Below are 19,731 nucleotides of genomic sequence, written 5' to 3' on the forward strand. Positions count from 1 at the left end.
TATTTTAGTAAGAAAATAAATTAAGAAATATATTTTATTTCTTACTTTTTTTAATAGCGTGATTTTCAAGGTAAATTAAGTATTATTTAAATTCTCTTTTATACATGTCTATATATTGTTAAGGGTTACTTTTTTTAAGGAAAAAATTTGTTTTATATTAAAATAAAAATAATTTTAAAAAATCTCCAACTGGCCTGTTGGGAATGCAATTCATATTCTTGAAAGCATCACCATTGGTTGATTTTTGATTGTTCTAAAGGCATCTGGATAGTGATTGGCTGAGGTTTGTTGGCATTATTTGTAGAGGATTTGTCCCTCACTGAACTGATAAATAGACCCTCACGTGTTGGCTGCTGCTGGCGGGAGAGCCTCTTCTCTAAAGCCCGCTGTCTGTTCAGCTCCATGCGTCGACGCTGCTCCTCCGATAGGGAGGGAGCGGCTGGGGAGGAATAAGGAGGGGACGATAGTGCGGGTTGGGAGGGCATAGTGGGAGGGGAGGCCATCGGAGGAGGGGCAGCAGGAGCTGGGGTGGAGTGGATCGGCCGTTGCAGGTCATTAAAGCCCGCCTCTTCAAAAGGATCTGGCTCCCTGAGGACGTCGTTTTCAGGAGCTTCTTCACCTGAACAAAGACACATGTTCACAGAAGAGTGGATGATTATACATGGACTTAAAAACCAAGACAACCATATGTTACCCTCTCAAAAGTTTGCATATGGCGCCAAAAGTCAATTTAACCAACAATTAGCTGGGGATTATTGTAATTCCGGACAATGTATATTAAATATCTAATGTTTCAGATCAATTTATGTTCCTTACCACCCATGAAGTCTTCGTATATCATTGGCATATCCAGTCGGATCCGTTTGAGGCATGTCTGCCGCAGAGAAGAAGAATTATTTTAGTCATTCTGCACTGACGAAAAAAGTACATCTCATAAATATATTCAGCAGCAACATCCTCATCCCACCTGCACGTCCTTCTTGTTGCCCAGCTTCTCCACTTTCTCAATAAAATCTTCAAACTGCATTTTGGGGTACAACCGGTGGGCCCAGTTCTCCATCTTCTGCATGAGCAGCCGCAGGTCCTCAGCCTGGGGGGACAGAACGTAGATAAAACATTATAATAAGTTGGATAAATGTATGTGATGTTATTAAATACATTCGATAAGAGCTACTCCGGAGTTTCCTGCTGCTTTGTCAGCTCTTACCTCCTTCCCTTTGCCTTTGAAACGGACGTTATCAAACAGTGTTCGCAGAGCTGGAAGTCCTCTTTCTGAGAGGAGCCTGTAGAAAAACAAATACTCAGTAACTTCCTCTATTACTAAAATATTGATTAGGGAAGCTCTAAGGTTAGATATCATTGAAAATAATAACACAAGCTCCAATAGGATCCTTTTCTGTAATCAATGCTGACTAAAATGATATTGGTATGTCATTATTTGCTGTAAGTGTAAAAGAATATTTGAAAACCTTTAAGAGTAGCTCAAATACAATAATAAAGCCTGTACCAAACACAATCATTTATTTCCCTACATTAAAAGTGCATGCTTTAATTACGGTTAGAAGGTAGGGCTGCATGATTTAAAAACAAACTACTGATTATGTTGACTGATAATGCAGTTGCAATATGATTTGCGATATTAGAGGGATAGATCATTATTCAAACATTATTCCCACCATCAGTGAAAAAGATATTGAAATGATCAAGGTGCAATTTTTTTAAGAGGATCCGTACAAAACAAGGATTTTTTATTAAATCTGCAGAATATGATTGGTAGGCCAGGATTTATCTGTAGCATCACAATGCTACATACGGACATTTTCACATACTATCGCGCTTAATACAATTTGGATAATGCACTAGGTAATATAATGATTTTTGATAGAATTTGTATGTGTTGCAGCCCTAGTTTGAGGAATCCTGGTGTTTAAACGTCCTAATGTCAGCCGACAGTACAATGAATCCTCTGCCTTGATGTAAACGCTCAGATGTCTGAGGTACCTCTGAGAGTCCAGCTTGGGTTGCGGTCTCTTTACTCCTTTCCTTTTAGCAGCAGGGACGTCCGCCAGCCCGGACACATCGCCGTCTCCGTCCCCTGCATCAAACACAGCAGAGGACCGGACAGGTGGTCAATATCCCTTTGTTGAACGTTACACAAGAGAACATTTTCAGCAGGGTAGATTTTAAGCTGTATTTTCAAATAAAGCCTTTCTATTCTTCTACTGGGGCTGTGGTTCGGAAGCTGCACAGCATCCAACCGCAAGACCCTGCAGCGCGTCGTGAACACTGCTGAGAGGATCCTCGGTGCCTCACTCCCATCACTCCTGGACATTTACAACACCCGCAGAGCACTCAGCATTGTGGGTGACCCCACCCATCCCTCCACCTGCCTCTTCCCCCTCCTGTTCCGCAGCCTGAGGTCGAGCACAACCAGACTGAAAAACAGCTTCGTCCACCAGGCTGTCAGGAGGCTGAACTCTCTCCCCCCTGCCCCCACTGGACCATGACTTTAACTCCCCACACACACTCAGACACTAAAATCCAGCACCAGACACTTTCCACGCTGCTATGGACAGTCTTGCACTAATGTGCATTTTTCACAGATTTAGAAGTGACTGTAGTAAATGTATCATTAAGTCTAATTTCAGATCCAGCCTCTAATTCTCACTTCCTTAGAACAGACAGAAGGCTGCCTCTTCGACCATTGATTTGTAATTAACATGTGTGCAAGTTTCAACCGTCTGGCCAACACTTCCTGTAATGTACATTTGCCTTGCTGAGAACCTTCCCCTTCCCTTGCTCTCGAGTGTATAAAGTATTTGTATTTTCTATTGTATGTTGTCAGATCTTGTACGAACCTTTTGGTGCAAGACTCTGTCCTTTCGGCTGAAATAGATTAACTATTGTCTTTATTAAATAACAAAACTTTGTTTTAAACTTCTATTATTTGTTCATTTCTTGCCAAACAGGTTGTTTAGGTTTTGTGTGGAATTTCCTCCACACACAGAAACTGAAAGATTGACAATAAAATGTGACTTTTGACTATTACCATTTGTATGTGTAGTGATGGGCATTTCAACTGTAAATAATTTTTGATTATCACTGGATTTTTTTTCCAGTCACGAGGTATAACCTGGCTTTACATTGGAATATTCTCTCGCTTCTCACCATTTCCAAAAGGGTCTCCGTTCTCTTGTCCTCCTGGGGAGTGAGGTGGTGGGAGCGGAGGGAAAGCTTCATCCTCTATGGTGTTGTAGTCAGGAATGTCAAACAGGCCGTCTTCCATGGTGGACAACTCTTGAAGGAAAGGTACAACCTGGGTCAGTCAAATATAGCTCTAAAAGCCATAATAGTTCAACGTATAAAATTGTGTTTTTTAAGAACATATCATTTCAAATGGGAAAATACATGATTCGTTTGGGTTTAAAATCCTGTGTCATATAAAACTCAATCAAAAAAATAAATAAATAAATAACTCAAATCCTATACTTGCGAACAACAATGACACACTTTTGGGTCTTCTTTATATCTACATTTGAGTTAAACATTGTTTTTTTTAATCCACTACATTATCTGTGCAGTACATAAACCTGCACACTGAATATACTGACTCAGAGGGTAAGTATATTTATTTATTTCACATCCCATTACAACCAGGCCTTGGCATGCAGTTTACATGATCAGATATGAGATTCTGTATAAAGTGTCTACTATTTGCATTACCTATAATTGCACTCAGCGTTACAGCATCGTATACCTAATACCTGCACTGTCAACTATGTTAATACAATTAATTGAATGTAACTAGTGTTACTTTTTCTACATCTTATTTAATTGGTATGTAATATGTACATTATTCTGCACTTAACTTTCAGCCTTCTGTATTTCTGATAAGATGCTTAACGGCATTCTTATCTTTTATATACATTTAAAAATATTTCCCAAAAAACATTTTAATAGCAGGTCCACCTCAACGAACTAGCTGCCTGCAACATAACAAATGCATCGTTATGTTATGAAGTGTTATTACACTGTGGTATCCAGTCATATATATTTAATAGCATTATTTCTGTAATTTATTTGCAAGGTGTCAAAATTAATGATAGTGCTGCAAGTTGTTATGGTTGTTATCTTCCATGTCTGCTTGACGTATCTCATATCCGGTATCGGTCATGAAAAACGGATATCAGTCGTTCAGAAGAAGGCGGTAAACTCAATCATGGCCCAAACACAGAAAGCGAAAACATTGCTAGTCCTGTGTGCTTCCCCGTCACATAACGAGGCCATTAGAAGATGTACAACATAGTGGACAGGGTATCCACTTATTTGTCGTAACGTCGTCATAACCTGACTTTAATTATAAGTAAAGTTTGTTACGTCAGTTGTAAAAGAGAGTAAACAGTGCGCTGTTACGCTATCGTTCATTAGAAGCTGATGAGATACTTTGGGTCAGTTAGCTAACATGTAAGCTTTAATTCATGTGAGTGAAATGGTAAAACATCAAAAGTTGACGTTAACCACAATTCACTAAAATAGTGAAAGCTTATGAATGACCGTGTCATAGTAAAGTTGTCTTACCAGTTAAGAGCTGTGCTGAGAGCGAGCAACATGCAATGACGAAAAGCTACTGCTAGCGATATCAACTTCCGGTTCTATAATGTTCCTTTTTCAACATAAAGATCCAACAGACAAGTAGATAATACTTACAAATTAGCACCAACAAAGGGCTATTCTGATGCGATTGAGACATGTAAAACCATTTTCAAGTTATACATTAGGAAGCATTTATTTTGAGCTTCAGTTTTCACCAATACAAATCAATTCATCACAATTATATGCATGCAGAAAAATATAATGAAATTGATATAGATTAGTTTGATATAAGTGAAAAAAGCTAATTTGTAATTGAAAGATAACTTTCAAAGTAGCAAAAATAAGAACAGGACTGGTTACATTCCTTTGCGTTTGTAATTTGGAGTGCATTTTGTTTGTGTGACTGTGGTTCGGTCATTTAAAAAAGGTTCTATATAATGTAAATCATAATCTATAAATATAATCACTATTTGATTTATACACCTGGGCCCAGGAGTTCAAAACTTTTAATCTCAATCAGATCCGATCAGATTTTGAAATCCCATTTTTTGTGATCCAGGATCAGACAAATCGGCCAAATGTTGTCCCTGGAGTTCAAAGCAATTCAGGATAGGATCAGCCTGATCCAGATTACGATTTTTCAAGATGACTAGATCCTGAATATCAGTGCTTTAATCCTACCGGTCGCCATCTAGTGGATATGAAAATAATACAAGGAAGACAAGAGACCACATTGCAGAGACATCTATAATGTCTAATTATATTTTTTTATTTGAAAGGTGATGACAGATGATGGACTTTTTTTTTGTTGAAGATATTTTTACTTTAATCTAAATTACATTTGTGATTGACAATCTTTGCTGTTACACTTTTATGAGCATCAACATTTATGTCATCAACATTTGGTTAGAAAAACAATAGGACCACCAACAAACATGAGACAAAAATGAAGAAAAATAAAATGTATTTCCCATGAAGGCTAACAATTGTGTATTATTTCAGTTAACAAACGTTGCCATCTTATTTAAATTGAAACATATTTTAAAATAAATTGTACAGTACATTTTGCTCTGGTAATCCACTGGAAATCCACCCCTCTGGTGGGATCAGGGTAATCCAGTTTTTTGGGATCAAACTGATCCCAATCCTGTGTTGTCGGTTTGAACTACCCGTTTTGAAGATTTGATCCAGATTAAAGCTTTGATTGGATTTCCTGATCTGATCGGATATAAAAGTCATCCTAATCCTGTTTTTTGGTTTTGAACTGCCCAAAATCTAAATCTGATCTGATCAGATAGGGATTAAAAGTTTTGAACTCCTGGGCCCAGGCGATTTGCAATATGTTGGTTTGGTTTCCCTCAGCTCATTATTAGAGTCCAGTTTCAGGGCTTTTATTTTGAAGGATAAAACACAGGAAATTGTTTATTTATTATTGACGCAATAATTAGCACATTTTATGTCTTAAACATGTATTTATTTGTATGATCAACAGCGAGTACAACAATACTGTATCTCCATCACTTTTTTTTAATTTGTTGACAGTAAACCTTCTTCTCTGCAGTTAGATTGAGTAGCCTACAAAACTAAGCTACATCAAAAAACACACAAGACCAGTTTATTAAAACATTTTCAAAATAGTCATAATATACCAAGCTTGAATCAATGTTTCCAAAGTTGTGACAGGTACCGGCTATTTAAACTAAATACTGACAACCCAAAAACGTTTTTATTCAAAACAGAAAAGCAGGACAGTTAAATCAACAAAATGCTCTCGACAGGATAAAGTTTCACAGCTTTGAAGGCACTCTCAGATGTGTGTGTGTGTGTGTGTGTGTGTGTGTGTGTGTGTGTGCGTGCGTGCGTGCGTGCGTGCGTGCGTGTGTGCTTGCGTGTGTGTGTGTGTTCTTTTAGATGCGTCCACGCAGCAGGAACATGAGGAACACTGCACTGAGGAGGATGCATAGTGTGCTCACAGTGGGAATCACGATTTCTGATACCATCTCCATGTGACCTATCAAGGGATCTGAAACACATACATGGAAATGTAAGTCAATTTTCTAATCACAGAAAAAGGGTGCATAACAGGAAAGTAATTTCTCTCTTTACATGTGAGGGTAATAATCCAAAACCTATATTTGGCTGTTTGACTTAAGTCTTAGATTATATGTGAAATAACACAAGTCCTTAAAAGTTTCATTTTTGTCAGTAAAATGTAGAGAACTGAAATATACATGAAGTGGCGTCGAGTAGAGGTATAAAACAGCATTGCATAATAATAAAAAACATTGTAATCTTACTCAGAAACAACTTTTGTACCTAAACTTCATCATGCACTGGCCAAGCCTTTTCCTGATTTCCCTGGGACTTTCTTTTAGCTGGAGGGGCGAAACAAAGAAAAACTCTGTTAGAGAGCGGAATAACAAGCTTTTTTTTCTTTGTTTTTCCCCACCCAGCTTTAGCACAGCCTACACTTTATAATGTTGTATTGTACTAACCTGCAGCCAGGAGCTGGTTACTGGAAGCACAAGTCTCTACGGCTTTCCTTTTCCAGCTCTCCACCTGTGAAGATCCAACAAACAGATAAACTTGTTGTGCTCCAGACAGACTTTGAACGTTTAGTCTGTTGTTGGAGTTTACCTCTCTCTGATTGGGAAAGCCATTGGAGCTGATGATGCGTTTATAGAACTGGACAGAGGCCTTGGGGTAGCGTGGTTTATTTTTGTTGCTGAAGTCCACGTAGTAGAGTCCAAATCTCTCTGAGAATCCTTCATCCCACTCAAAGTTGTCCAGGAGAGACCAAGCTGTGTAGCCCTTCACATTGACGCCATCCTTGACCGCTGTTAGTAAAACCATGGAAACGTAAAAATACAAAACAGGTGACATGTTTAATTTTACTTGGCCACTATTATTAGTATAATGTACGGACCAGACAGTGTTTAGTAGAGCTGTTATTTTACCTTTGAGCATCTCATTAATGTAGTCTTTAAAGTACTGCATTCTCCAGTCATCACAGAGGTCGGTGCAGACCATTTTTTCCGAGACACCATTTTCTGTCACGTATACCATGGGGTTTCCATACTGAGTCTATTAGAGAGACACCATTATACATAAGAATAGAATACATACTGAACCTTTTGTACTTGTGTTTTATTGTACAAAATATGTTATACTGGCATGATGCAATGTGACAAATGTTCAGGCTTAAATGAGAAGATGAATACCATTCATGACTGTGTGTGTTAACTGTAGAGCTCGAGCTAGGAGATTAGCTTAGCATACAGACAGAAAACAGAGGGAAACAGCCAGGAGTGCTAGGGGCATGATTAACTGTTGTGTGCCACACATTATTATTTGTTTTTATTTGTATGTAATTGTTGCAACTAAACTAACACGACAAACAAAATCATTGAGCTTAAAAGTTGTTAGTAATTGTATTTTTGAACTTCTGAGCTAGATGATTTCCCTTACTTCATACTCTGCTCTACTTTATAGCTAACATACAAACATGAGTTTGGTATCACTCTTCTCAATCAAATTAAGCTTATCTCTAATTATTTATTAAGGAAACATTTCAGTATTTAAAATCCATCTATTGCTTTTTCAAACATGGTTAAGCCCTTTATAATGTGTCTCTAAATTGATCAGTTGACTTTAGACCACTGTGAATCCTCAACTTGCAGCACTGTGACAGCCTATGACTACACTGTAGCTATGTTCGTATGACAAATAAAGAACCTTGAACCTTGAACTTACATGGCATTTTTGTCGTAATTTCTGAGATTAATCAATTTAACATCTAGCATCACTCCATTTTCTGCCTATATTATACAGCTGTATGTCTGGATTTGATTCAAATGTTTGTTGCATACCTTGACAAAGTTCAACATGCGCCGGAAGCCCCAGGGAACAGAATAGAGCCACTCAGAGCCTGGATCAGGCCATTTTGGGTCAACCAGCTCAGCAAGGTCACGATCTGCAAAGTAGCTGTCTCCCAGCCCAGATGGGTAGTTCTTCGGGGTGATGTAGCGAGTAGTGAAATGTCCGAGGCCTAGGAAGTCGCAGGTTCCCTTGATGTAACTCTTCTCCTGAGGCGAGAAGACGGGCAGCCGTGAAGCTCCCAGTCCCTGCTGGCCACTTTTCCTACCTAAAGGTCGAAATTCATCGAGTTTAATACTGAAACTAAAATGACAACAGACAAAAAAAGGTGCCAACAAGCTAACGAACATTTTAGTTTGAAGCCAAATAACAGATGCTTTCATGTTTCTAGTGTGTAGTGTCTCCTATAAACAGTTGCAGTTGACCGTGACGCACCGATGTAATCTTTCATAACCTGGGGGTAGTCTCCATTGAAGATGGGGGTAGCGAACCATCCCAGGTAGAACTGGATGTATCTCTCCGCTGCTTCAATGTCCCTCTGGTTGGTGATGTCCACTGGTTCACCCCAGTCAGCCGTTAGCGAGATACCAACCATGCCTGGACACACCAAACACATACAGCATGATGCCAAATTAACTTTGACTTTGATGACCATAAATACCAAAATGAAAACAAAATTGTGCTGTCACCTTTTTGTTTGCTTCGCCATTGCATGTCATACGTGTGCCAAACTTTAGCATGTGCCTGTTTCAGAGACAGAAAGGCAGCGTCAGCTTTATGTCGGTCTAAGATCTCTATATCAACTAATTAGTTTCAAACTTGTGATTTACTAAATCAGGTTGCACCATAAGAAAACCTGAAAAAATTATTCTCAGCTTGTAAAAGTGTAAACCAATTGCAAGAAAACATTTGTAACGCTGGCCAAACAACGGGCAAAGAACTATGTACAGTAAACATGACTAAAGTCTCACAAAGTACAGTAGTGTTGGTCATATTTCAATTAGCATACAAGGAGAAAGGAACACAAAGTATCATCTCTTGAGTCTTACCTTGATGATGTGATGGGCAGCTTTGTAAGCTCCGGTTCCCTTCAGCTTCATTCCTGGTGCATGTTCCCCTGTTTCATATCCCTCCACAGCAATAGACTGAGAACACAAGACAACACTCTCCGTTATCCAAGTCAAACACAAAAATGTTTCACAACGACAGTCAATCCACCATTTCCCTCCAACCCGGACATACCCAGGGATTGTTGAACGTGATCCAGTATTTCACTTTGTGTCCAAATCTTTCAAAGCACAAGTTAGCAAAGTCGTTGAAGTAGTTCACCATGGTGACGTTCTGCCACCCACCATACTTCTCCTGTAAGAGCTAGGGAGCAAAGACATCTTAGCTTCTACGGCGTGGCTTAAAATCTGTACATTTGAAAGGTTTAGTGAGTTTAGGGCCCACCTGCGGTAAATCCCAGTGATACAAAATAACAATGGGAGTGATCTTATTGTCCAGCAGCATGTTAATCAGGTCTTCATAGTATTTGATTCCTTTCTCGTTGATGTGTTCACCTGAGAGAGTAGCAAGTAAAATAATATATATGAACAATTTTACGAGAAATAGCAAGACAATTATCATTACAACGATCAAACCTCCAAAAGTAAAGAGCACAGAAAAAGCAAAGCTGAAAGCCGGAAAATGAATTTTGATAACATTCTGATAATTCATTACTTCAATACATTGGAGCACTGATTTTAATAATCAGTAAATAAATACAAAATAATAGAAAAAAATATGGCATTCCACAACAGTGGAAAAATATGAAAAATAAGAAATTGTGGAAAACGAGGGAATAAATTGAAATAAGAAAGGCCAGGCTCATGGTTACTTTTCAGTCCGCTTGGTAAAATCCTTGGCCAGGAGATGGAGAAACGATAGTGATTTAGCTTCATGTCCTTCATCAAGGTGATGTCATCCTAAGAAAACAACGAGTACCATTTTTAAATATCATGCAGTGCAGTCAAACATTATTCACAGCCTCAGAACTTAATTTTAAGGAAAAGTTCGACATTTTTTGAAATATATTTATTGCTTTCTTGCCGAAAGTTAGAGAACTTTGCGACCACTCTGCAGCCAGGGTTAGCTTAGCTTAGCACAATGAAAGGAAAAAGAGGGGAAAAGCTAGCTCTTGTTTCATTTAGCTTTCCTAAAAAGGTTCTGGAAGGCAGATTTATTTTGTTTTCAGATAGTCCTGGCTAGCAGCTTGACACTGTTTCTTGTCTTAATGCTTACTCAGCTAAACGCTTCTTGGCTATAGCCTAATATTTACCATACAGAGATGAAAGGGATATCAATCTGCTTACAAGGTTTCGGAGATACCAAATGAGAATATGTATCTTAAATGATAAACAAAGACATTTAGAAAATTCAAAAGTTGGTACAACCATAATACAAATGGATCTTAATCTTAGATATACATATTATGTAAAAAGGTACAAATCTAAGAGATTAAAGAGAAAATAATGTCAGACAGATCATTTTTCTACCCAGATTTTTCTGATGTTACATCTAAAGGTAAGACTTAATGTTTAGCACTTCAACTAATGTGTGTAACAAAAACAACACTTATTTACTGGAAGCAGATGCTCCCTCGGCATGTCACCTTGAATTTGTTGTAGCCGTCACACGATGTGTCTCCAGTGTCATTCAGGAATATTTTCCCCTTCTTGCGGGTGAATGCATCCCAGATGCTCATTCCTTTGCCATCTATGTTCCACGCTCCTTCAGTCTGATAGGCGGAGCTGCCAGCTCCCCAGGAGAAACCTGCAGAGGACACAATACATGTCAGCATCAGAATTGGTTTTATTAACAATTACACATATGATAAATTTGCTTTGGTATAAGTGGTGCATACATAAACACAGAAAGAAGTATACGTAATAAAAATGTTTAAGACTATTGTAACAAATGAAAAGTAAAGACAATATTTACACAAAATATATAGAATAAAATATAATAAGAAATGACAATACTATGTACTATGTTCAAAGTGGGGAGCTGTTAATATTTATGCAGCATATAGTACCAAGTTTTCCATGACTATAGTGCAGGTTTCGTCTTACCAGTTGGGAAGGTGCTGTAGTAGAAAGATGTTTTTTCATTCTTGGTCCAGTCAAAGTCCTCCCTGGCTGACACACACAGCACCAAAGCAAACACATGGTACGTCCTCAGGATGCACCGCTGCAGCATTGTGATCTTTGGCAAGAAACTCTCTCTTTTTTTACACCTGGAGGAAAAAATCAGTATGTTTGATCTCTGATTTCACAGATATCATTGCTTACACGTAGGCCAAAGGCAACATCTGCTGTCATATCCTGTTCCTGTACAACGATTGAGAAACTCACTCAAGGCTTCAGGTGTCCACAGGTTACCATTCTAACATAAACCCCAAACCTGAGTATCATTTCTTAAAGATCCACTGAAAACACACCCGTCATTATCAGAACTCTAAGATATAAAATAAGAATCTAGTTTCATTTCAGCCAGCTGTAAGACACACTGACACAGAAGGCTATCACAGACAGGAATTTAGCCAGCTTGTTCAGCACGGTCAGGATGAGCGACATTTCAAGCTTCTGTAAATCTCCAGTGGTGTGAAAGATAACCAAGATGAGGGTTACAAAGTGTGAAGTTCCCTGAGAGTCCTCCTGCCAAAGCCTGTCCTGTTTCTCTGCCTACATGTGTCCCTTTGCCCAGCCTTTCTCAGCCTCAGCCCCTCTCTCAGAACCACATATAGATGTCTGACCTGCGGCACGTCCTGCATTTGTCTCCGCTGGAAACTGCTCCAAAGTGCAAGAAACATCCCCAAGCTTCTGGACCTAGTTAATGCCGCCCAGTGTCACCGGCAGGTTCAGAGCCAATGTTACAAAAACAAAACCGAGTGAATAATCCAGGGACATTTTCTGCTATTCATCAGCCCCCATACAGAGACTCCCCCTCCCCTATCCCATCCACATGCACTCTGAATACCGCTCCATTTGAAGTCAGTGAGGTGTAACAGTGAATTTGCTGGGGCCAACAGATCTTTTAGAAAAGGAGGTGATTCTGACCCTGTAAGCAGAGTTAATGTCAGTGAACCTGATACAGTGGCAGCTTGGTGTCACACTTTATTTTGTTTGACTTGTTAATGTCTCAATGTTTAGAGCAGAAACCTTTAATGAGGACAAATGTCTGTTTGTGTTTTTCTTCACATTTTTTACTCATTTGGCCCTAATCCACATAAAGTATTAGTGAATAAAAGATATAGATTTTAATTTTGAAAGATATTTTCACATACTATACTTTAATTAAATATAATCTATTACAATAGAACTTCAAATAATTACTTTCTATGATGTTTAAAATGTATTCTTTTTAAACAAAATGAAGTTACTGGATTCCTCCAGACTTATCAAATAAATGAGTCGTGTGGAGTCAATGCACCTACATAGTTATGTTCATTGTACACCTTTTAAAAATCCTGTACAACAGTGCAATCTGAATGAAAGAGTTATTCATTATTATTACATTATTATTGTGTTCTTCAGGACACACCAATCTTCTTAAGAAAAATGTGTTGTGTATCTTTCATTATAAAGTCAGTGTTATCAGACCAATGAGAGACACATTAAAAGTGTATGCTCAAGGTTTGAAGACTGTCCGCCCTCAGCTAATGACTGGAGTGTAGTTGGAACATTAACAATCCCGTATGTACTTTGCAGCATAAAATAGTAATAAGAAATATTAACATAAACTATATACCCATCTTACTAAATATGCTAATTTGCATACATTTCTGGATCAGAAATCTACAGTTGGTATTTTGGCTATCACTTTTTAACACACAAAAAGATCAATCTTTGGTGTGTTTTTAAGGAAGAAAATGTGATTAGAATCAGATGAATAAACATCTCTGTCAAAAAATATTGAATATAGATAGGAATGAAACTAGAGAGTTTGGTGCATGTAAGTGCATTAAAGTACTTACTTATAACTAATAGATATCACCAGGAAACCTCTCCCTTGGATTACTTGCGTTCAGACAAGTATTATAAGTTTTTGAAGTTTTGTGTTTAAACATGCAAATTAGGCATTATCCTGCTAACTTTTGGTAAATGTAGGCGGTATCTTCAGATGCAAATGGAAAGGTAAAACAATTTTAGCCTACAATTTCTCCTCTTAAGATGTTCCTCCTCTAAACGTCTCTACGTCTACAACTGACTTAAGTCTAAAAGAATATCTAATCACACAATATGTCTGATTTGTGTCTCCACCACATCAGTGGAGCCGTCAGAGTGGAAAAGTCTAAAACTGTTCTGTCCGTGAGTCCCCCCCCAGCTCAAGGTCACGACCTCTACACTGAATACGGTTTGCTGGAGCTGGCCATGCACAAAGCATGAATACAACCATTATCATAAAGCGCATTGTTTAAAGGGCATTGTCGTTTAAAACGCTGAATTGTTCAAAGCCAAAACTGTTGGCACTGCACTCTCATATTTACATGTGTGTGTGTGTGTGTGTGTGTGTGTGTGTGTGTGTGTGTGTGTGTGTGTGTGTGTGTGTGTGTGTGTGTGTGTGTGTGTGTGTGTGTGTAGAAACTCTGTTCTCTATACTAGTGTTTGTGTATCTGCATGAACACATCTATTTCTATTGCTGGCCAAATGTGTGTTTGTATGTCTAATTGTCCTCTGCATGCCGTGTTTGCAGCTGTGTGTGTGTGACAACAGAGAACATGACTGTGTTTGTGTGTTTAGCATATCAATGGACTGCTGCAGAACCCCTCTGTGTTCTAGCACCTGTGGGCTCAGCTCACCTGGCTGTATTTAAGGGGCTTTCTTGTTGCGTCACAGAGCTGACATGAACATCTTCACTAAAGTCCAAGGATTAGCCCAACAAACCAGGTATGTCCAGAGCGCCGTGCACCAGACCCAAAGAGCCCCCTGCTCAGAGGTGTTGGGGTGGGGGGGGGCCCATGGCTCCACGTCCCACCTGCTGCTGGTTCTCAGGCTATACCAGTTTCCCAAAATCACCCGATTTTGTGATGTGATCATGGCAGGAGACATGCACACATTCTGCACAGTGTAGTTTCAAATTGAAAAGCATGAAAATACTTCTAATTCCTTATTGGTTACAATCTGTAGCACTTCAGTGTTTCTTGACCAAAGTGACATAAATGATGACATTTCAGTAGCTCAGGTCTTTAGTTTTACCTCAACACACTTTCATGTTTTTATTAAGTTACTCTGTTATTTCTTTATCATCTGTTTTTAATTATGGTGTAGAGTGTTTGGGGGAGTAATTATTCACTATAAAACCTTCTATATCTACAGCAAGCTGGGGTCTGTACTCCAACGTGCCTTCTACGGGTCCAGTGGGAGGGTGAGTTACATGTTGCTATTAACTGATGAAGTGTCATTTACCTGTTTAGTGTTGTTTAGTATAATGTAAAACATATATCATTTTCTGTGGGGACCTCTTGGCTGACGAAGAATAGCTTTAATTATCTTATTTATTACTTAAAGCTATGTAACTTAGCATAGCTCACTAGTTATTTTCAATGTTGTGGTTTAGTTTCCAGAAACTCACTGCTCTCAGCTGTGGTTCACAAAGAAATATCTACTGCATTATATTTAGCACATCAGTTTACTGTAAACCAAATATGTTAGTTATTTAATATTGTGTATTCCTTTACATATACTTTGGAAGCTTTGTAATTGGTTACTAATTTTGAATCTGACCATTTGAGAATATAACCCATCATTTTATCTTTTCTTAAGATTTACATGTTCCCTCCCAATCAGAACAACAAATGATATAAATTCATCATGGCTTATTGTAGTATTTGGTGTCAAAATGTTCAAAACGTTAAGGAAAAAACCTTATAGTGTGACTGAAGTGGTCATAGAGTTTTTTCCACAAGTGGAAATGTGCAACCCAACATAGTAAACAAAAGAAAATGTAAGCTTCATACTTGGGAGGCGATGAACATCTGAGTGCTGATGTTTAACTTTAATACAATGTGTTTCCCGTGGTGTCTGTGCCCTCAGGTGACCCTTTTCGAGCAGAGGAACTTCGCCGGCAGGCGTTTGGACCTCAGCTCTGACTGTGCCAGGCTCAGTGACAAGAGCTTCCCAGAGAGATGTAACTCTGTGCAGGTGGAGAGCGGAGCGTAAGTTTGCAGCCCCACCTACAGCACACCACAGGTCACTGCAACACACACAGGAGTCCACAGGGGAAAAGGACAGAAACAGATAACAGCAGTCTGTCAGCGGACCTCAATACAGTGAATGGGTTTTTTAATACACCTTTTTTCAACTTTTAAATAGTGAAACTCCAGAAGTGTAGGAGTAGACTTCGTTTGTTATAGTTCAGATGGGAGCCTACAAATATGGAAACACTCAGATCTTGTAATTGAGTAAAAGTAGAAGTACCAGAGTGTAGGAATATTCTGTAACAAGAAAAACTCCTGCATTCAAAATGTTACTCAAGTAAAAGTAGAAAAGCATTTGCATCAAAATATACTTAAAGTACCAAAAGTAAAAGTAGTCATTATGCAGATTGGCCCATTTCAGAATAATATATATTATATGTTTTGATTATAATTATTGATGCATTAAAGTGTTCTCAAAGCTGGTAAAGGTGCAGCTAGTTTTAATGACTTTATACTGCAGGGTATTTACTCCAGGTGTAACTAAAGACTGATTTAAGAGTTGATTATATTTCACATCATTAAACCAAATCTGTAAAGTAACTAGTCTGCGAGCTGTGTTTTTGACTGACTCCCTCTCCTCTGAAGATGGATCGGCTACGAGCATGAGAACTTCCGCGGCCGTCAGTACCTGTGGGACATGTCCGAGAGGGGAGAGTACAACTGCTACGACAAGTGGTCCGCCCAGGTGGACCACGTCTCCTCTGTCCGTGCTGTCAAACAGGTGAGACATGAAGCTAAAACACACGTTACAGTACGTACAGTTAGTCCAGGTGAAGAGGAATACACTCTGAGACCTGGACTGGATGTGTGCACACTGCAGCTCACGTTTAATCCTCTAAAGTCATATCTACTGCATCAGTAAGTGCTATTTCTGTTATTCCCATGCATTATTCAAAGCTTAACGCATCAAAATAATCTCTAAAATATAAAGATTTGGATCTTCAAACCCTGTAGAAGTAATTTTTGAATCTGACATTTTACATTTTTCTTTTGTTGGACAGATTTGAGATATTAGTGGTGTGTAGTTATTTGCAACATGTGTGGACATTGATTAAATATGTCATGGGTACCTACAGTAAATGTTAGAAAACTGACATAAATAAATGTAAATGACTTAACTACTGAAAAACTAGAAAGTCAGGTCATTTAAAAAAACAAAACAAGAGGAAAATAAGTAACTTGTAGTTATGTATTGGGGGCTTTGATTTACTTCAGGTTCCCCTAAATACACATTACCACCTTGTATCTATAGACACCCACCCAGTTGGCATTTCATTGGCACTCTGTGTGTTTGTTATTTCAGGACAACAATCCTGGCAAGGCTCATCTGTTTGAGCGTGCCGGTTTCTCCGGTAAGAAGATGGAGATCCAGGATGACATCCCCAACCTGATGAGCCGCTACAGCCTCAACAGGGTCGCCTCCATCCGCGTGCTCGGAGGAGCGTAAGTACAACAACCTATTTATATATCCTCTGTGACTTCTCCAATCAAGTCTGTTTGGACTTGGAACATTTCACCCCAAAAACATAACACATTTGTTCTCATTCCGGTAGTGTGATATTCTTTTGGTATGCGTTAATTATAGAAGATGGCACTTGGCTTGTGGTGCCCAAAAATCATGACCTGGTTACTCAAGTTAACCCACAGACCTTGTTATCAGCGGTTTAATTTAGAAACTATTTTCTTTCAAACAAACTACACCCCACAGTGAAATGGCCGGGCCTATGTGCTATAATACAGACAGTGGCCATAGTTTGGCATAAAGAAGACAGTTCCTTACTCCTTACTTGCTCCTTAAGTAAGGTTGGAATCCTCTTGAGGAACTGGGTCAGGATTTGTGAATTTCCCCATTTTTTTGTTGTGCATAAATCCAGTGCCCTCTAGTTCCAATATCCAAGATAAAGGTGTACACCTCCTAAACACAACACATCTAGATAAATAGCAATTGTGTCAAGCGAAATATGCATTTTATTTTGAGTGAATCGCCCCTTTAATGTCAACAGCTGCTCCCGTTTGAAGCTTTCAATTAGATTTTAAAGCTAGCTTGGGTCAATAACTAATGACAGAAAATCAGAAGCAGTAATTCTAGATGACATTACACGCAATGCTTTGAGTAGATGCATTCAGAAAAAAATTAACGTGTTTTTTTAAATGACTAACCCTTCTGTTTGCAGTTGGGTGTGCTATCAGGAGCCCAACTACAGAGGGCCTCACTACATCCTGGAGAAGCGCGACTACAACAACTTCTCAGACTGGGGCAGCCAGAACAGCACCGTGGGCTCCATGCGCAGAGTCCGCTTCACCTGAACAACTGACCCGAGTCCTGCCCACAGGACTCCTTAAGTCAATATGAAACCTGTCAGCTTCACACACACACAGCAGAACCTATTTGACTAATAAACTGGTTAAAAATAAATAAAAAAAAGAAGTTTGCATTTTCATTTAAAGGTTTAATAATTTTGAAATGGTTGCAAATAAATATAAATGTTAGTGGGGATTCACCAACACGTTCATATAAATATTAGTTACTAAACAAAAACCTAATGGATTAACAAATCCATACATCAGCCAGCTGTCATTATGAAACATGTACAAAAATGAAAATACAACCTCAGCCATTTAAAACCTCTTTAGTTAAAAAAAAAAGAGTAAATACTGTTATATCCAACATAACACATACAAAAAAAGCATGATAAAACAGTAATTATCTTAAAGTGTCTTCAAATGTTTTTTAAGAAAGCAAAAACACAATACTCATGAGGTAGACTTAAGAAATCAGATGGTAAACAAACTAGAAAGAACAATCTCGTTGCACACAACTTCTGATTGGAAGCGATGCATCATCTAAACGCTAGCTTGGAACTGCAGTTCAAGGTGCATTGGAGGAACATCTGATGTACCGTAAAGAGTTTCGTCAAAACATCATCCGTGTAAAAACAGTGGCTAAAATTCTGAAATTTGCGCAAAAATAAAATCATTTGAAGTGTAGTTTCCACAGATTGCAATCAATCTTAAATAAAGTGCAAGTGAAACGTCCACTGATCTAAAAGTTCTCAAGGATTGCCGAGCAGAGCGGCTGCCATGGTCTTGACGATGGCCGAGTTCAGATGAGGGATGAGGCTGATCTTCATCAGCTTGCTGCTCGAGTACTTGTTCTTCACAGCCTGCAGAGGAAAAAGGGTTTTATTTTTGCTACAAATCAAAACTTTAATGCTTATACTTGGTCGTTCAACTCACCATGAACTTTGTCTTCCCCTCGTTGACCATCACTATGTTTTTGGCGATGTGCTGCATGATGGGCTTCAAATGGGTGGCGTCATAAGTGGAGTAGTGTTGCTGCTGAGGAGACTGAGACAAGACAGAAAAATTACCACCAGGAAAATTAAACATTTTAAGTGTAGATGCCCCTCAAATGCCATCACTCACCCAGGGCAGGGCTACCAGCAGCAGCTGGGAGAGCGCCAGAGAAGCAGCAGCGATCTCAGAGGGCCGATAGTGCACCATGTTGTAGTCAAGAAGCGTCAACTCCATCAGGTACTTGGCCAGCGTGTGTCTCTCTACATCAGACTGAGGCACAACCATCCAAACCAGTGAAATCTCATTAATTTTTTTACAAAATCTCAAAGATTGTTTATAGTATTCGTTCCCGTAGGACAAATCTAGAATTAATGAGTTCTTTAAATTACCTAATCAATTAAAATTAAAATACATTTAAAAAAAAAGCCATCACTGGTAGCTCTTTATGCAAGGTCAAACTGAGAACACGCAGTGAAATGATTGATAGATACTGTAGCTCTACACTAGCATTGTCCAATATAAGTCCTTAAACATTGCCCAGACAATATTGCAGTGGTAAACGTTTACAAGAACCTACGTTTCCCACTTTGGAAGCCCGTCTCAGGAAGTGGAGAGGAAGAGGGCGTCCCAGCTCAAAGTTGAGGGCCCTCAGAATCAGCTGCTCCATCACCAGAATCTGAGCCTTTGTGAAGGCGTTGTCTGTGATGTAGGCGAAGTCTCCCACC

General features: G+C 38.9%; 4 protein-coding genes across 7 annotated transcripts; 1 reads left to right on the forward strand and 3 right to left on the reverse strand.

Moving 5' to 3' along the window:
* Positions 1-64: 64 nt before the first annotated feature.
* Positions 65-4,634, reverse strand: tipin (timeless interacting protein). 2 transcript variants are annotated; one of them, XM_010774029.1, is made up of 7 exons: positions 4,579-4,634; positions 3,169-3,297; positions 2,002-2,095; positions 1,208-1,283; positions 968-1,090; positions 817-874; positions 65-619 (listed from the first exon to the last, which is right to left on the reverse strand). In XM_010774029.1, the coding sequence occupies exons 2-7, from the start codon at positions 3,284-3,286 to the stop codon at positions 228-230; spliced, it is 861 nt and encodes a 286-aa protein (XP_010772331.1). In that variant the 5' UTR covers positions 3,287-3,297; positions 4,579-4,634; the 3' UTR covers positions 65-227. The 2 variants fall into 2 exon arrangements, with proteins under 2 accessions (XP_010772331.1, XP_010772332.1); XM_010774030.1 differs by lacking the exon at positions 4,579-4,634 and adding an exon at positions 3,724-3,850.
* Positions 4,635-6,045: 1,411 nt separating this feature from the next.
* Positions 6,046-12,360, reverse strand: LOC104947911 (lactase-like protein). Of its 3 annotated transcripts, none has more exons than XM_010774033.1 (15): positions 12,266-12,360; positions 11,583-11,746; positions 11,123-11,283; positions 10,349-10,436; positions 9,922-10,031; positions 9,712-9,840; positions 9,519-9,614; positions 9,159-9,213; positions 8,905-9,066; positions 8,463-8,737; positions 7,551-7,677; positions 7,231-7,430; positions 7,089-7,152; positions 6,910-6,968; positions 6,536-6,616 (listed from the first exon to the last, which is right to left on the reverse strand). In XM_010774033.1, exons 2-14 carry the CDS (start codon positions 11,707-11,709, stop codon positions 6,910-6,912), a joined length of 1,653 nt encoding a protein of 550 aa, XP_010772335.1. In that variant the 5' UTR covers positions 11,710-11,746; positions 12,266-12,360; the 3' UTR covers positions 6,536-6,616. The 3 variants fall into 3 exon arrangements, with proteins under 3 accessions (XP_010772333.1, XP_010772335.1, XP_010772336.1); XM_010774034.1 differs by having other exon boundaries at positions 6,557-6,616; positions 6,891-6,968; XM_010774031.1 differs by lacking the exon at positions 6,910-6,968 and having other exon boundaries at positions 6,046-6,616.
* Positions 12,361-14,355: 1,995 nt separating this feature from the next.
* crybgx (crystallin beta gamma X) lies at positions 14,356-18,051 on the forward strand. The gene is made up of 6 exons (XM_010774035.1): positions 14,356-14,399; positions 14,829-14,877; positions 15,546-15,667; positions 16,295-16,430; positions 17,013-17,152; positions 17,884-18,051. The coding sequence occupies exons 1-6, from the start codon at positions 14,356-14,358 to the stop codon at positions 18,014-18,016; spliced, it is 624 nt and encodes a 207-aa protein (XP_010772337.1). The 3' UTR covers positions 18,017-18,051.
* Positions 18,052-18,125: 74 nt separating this feature from the next.
* Positions 18,126-19,727, reverse strand: LOC104947913 (G2/mitotic-specific cyclin-B2-like; the record flags this gene model as incomplete). The annotated part of the gene is made up of 4 exons (XM_010774036.1): positions 18,126-18,873; positions 18,947-19,057; positions 19,136-19,276; positions 19,584-19,727. Coding segments are annotated over 4 exons (507 nt in total), but the record flags the coding sequence as incomplete, so codon positions are not given.
* Positions 19,728-19,731: the final 4 nt, after the last annotated feature.

This window comes from Notothenia coriiceps, unplaced genomic scaffold (assembly GCF_000735185.1).
Source record: "Notothenia coriiceps isolate Sejong01 unplaced genomic scaffold, NC01 NC01_scaffold00013369, whole genome shotgun sequence".
NCBI lineage: Eukaryota > Metazoa > Chordata > Actinopteri > Perciformes > Nototheniidae > Notothenia > Notothenia coriiceps.

Excerpts from the sequence above, each read along its gene's own strand:
- tipin (XM_010774029.1), bottom strand. The coding sequence starts at position 3,286 with ATGGAAGACGGCCTGTTTGACATTCCTGACTACAACACCATAGAGGAT. Across the intron at positions 1,284-2,001 it reads CCCAAGCTGGACTCTCAGAG|GCTCCTCTCAGAAAGAGGAC; the intron begins GTACCTCAGACA and ends GTTTTTCTACAG. Across the intron at positions 1,091-1,207 it reads TCAAAGGCAAAGGGAAGGAG|GCTGAGGACCTGCGGCTGCT; the intron begins GTAAGAGCTGAC and ends CTGTCCCCCCAG.
- LOC104947911 (XM_010774031.1), bottom strand. The coding sequence starts at position 11,709 with ATGCTGCAGCGGTGCATCCTGAGGACGTACCATGTGTTTGCTTTGGTG. Across the intron at positions 9,067-9,158 it reads ATGGCGAAGCAAACAAAAAG|GCATGGTTGGTATCTCGCTA; the intron begins GTGACAGCACAA and ends TGGTGTGTCCAG. Across the intron at positions 7,153-7,230 it reads GCTTTCCCAATCAGAGAGAG|GTGGAGAGCTGGAAAAGGAA; the intron begins GTAAACTCCAAC and ends GGATCTTCACAG.
- crybgx (XM_010774035.1), top strand. The coding sequence starts at position 14,356 with ATGAACATCTTCACTAAAGTCCAAGGATTAGCCCAACAAACCAG. Across the intron at positions 14,878-15,545 it reads TCTACGGGTCCAGTGGGAGG|GTGACCCTTTTCGAGCAGAG; the intron begins GTGAGTTACATG and ends CTGTGCCCTCAG. Across the intron at positions 17,153-17,883 it reads ATCCGCGTGCTCGGAGGAGC|TTGGGTGTGCTATCAGGAGC; the intron begins GTAAGTACAACA and ends TTCTGTTTGCAG.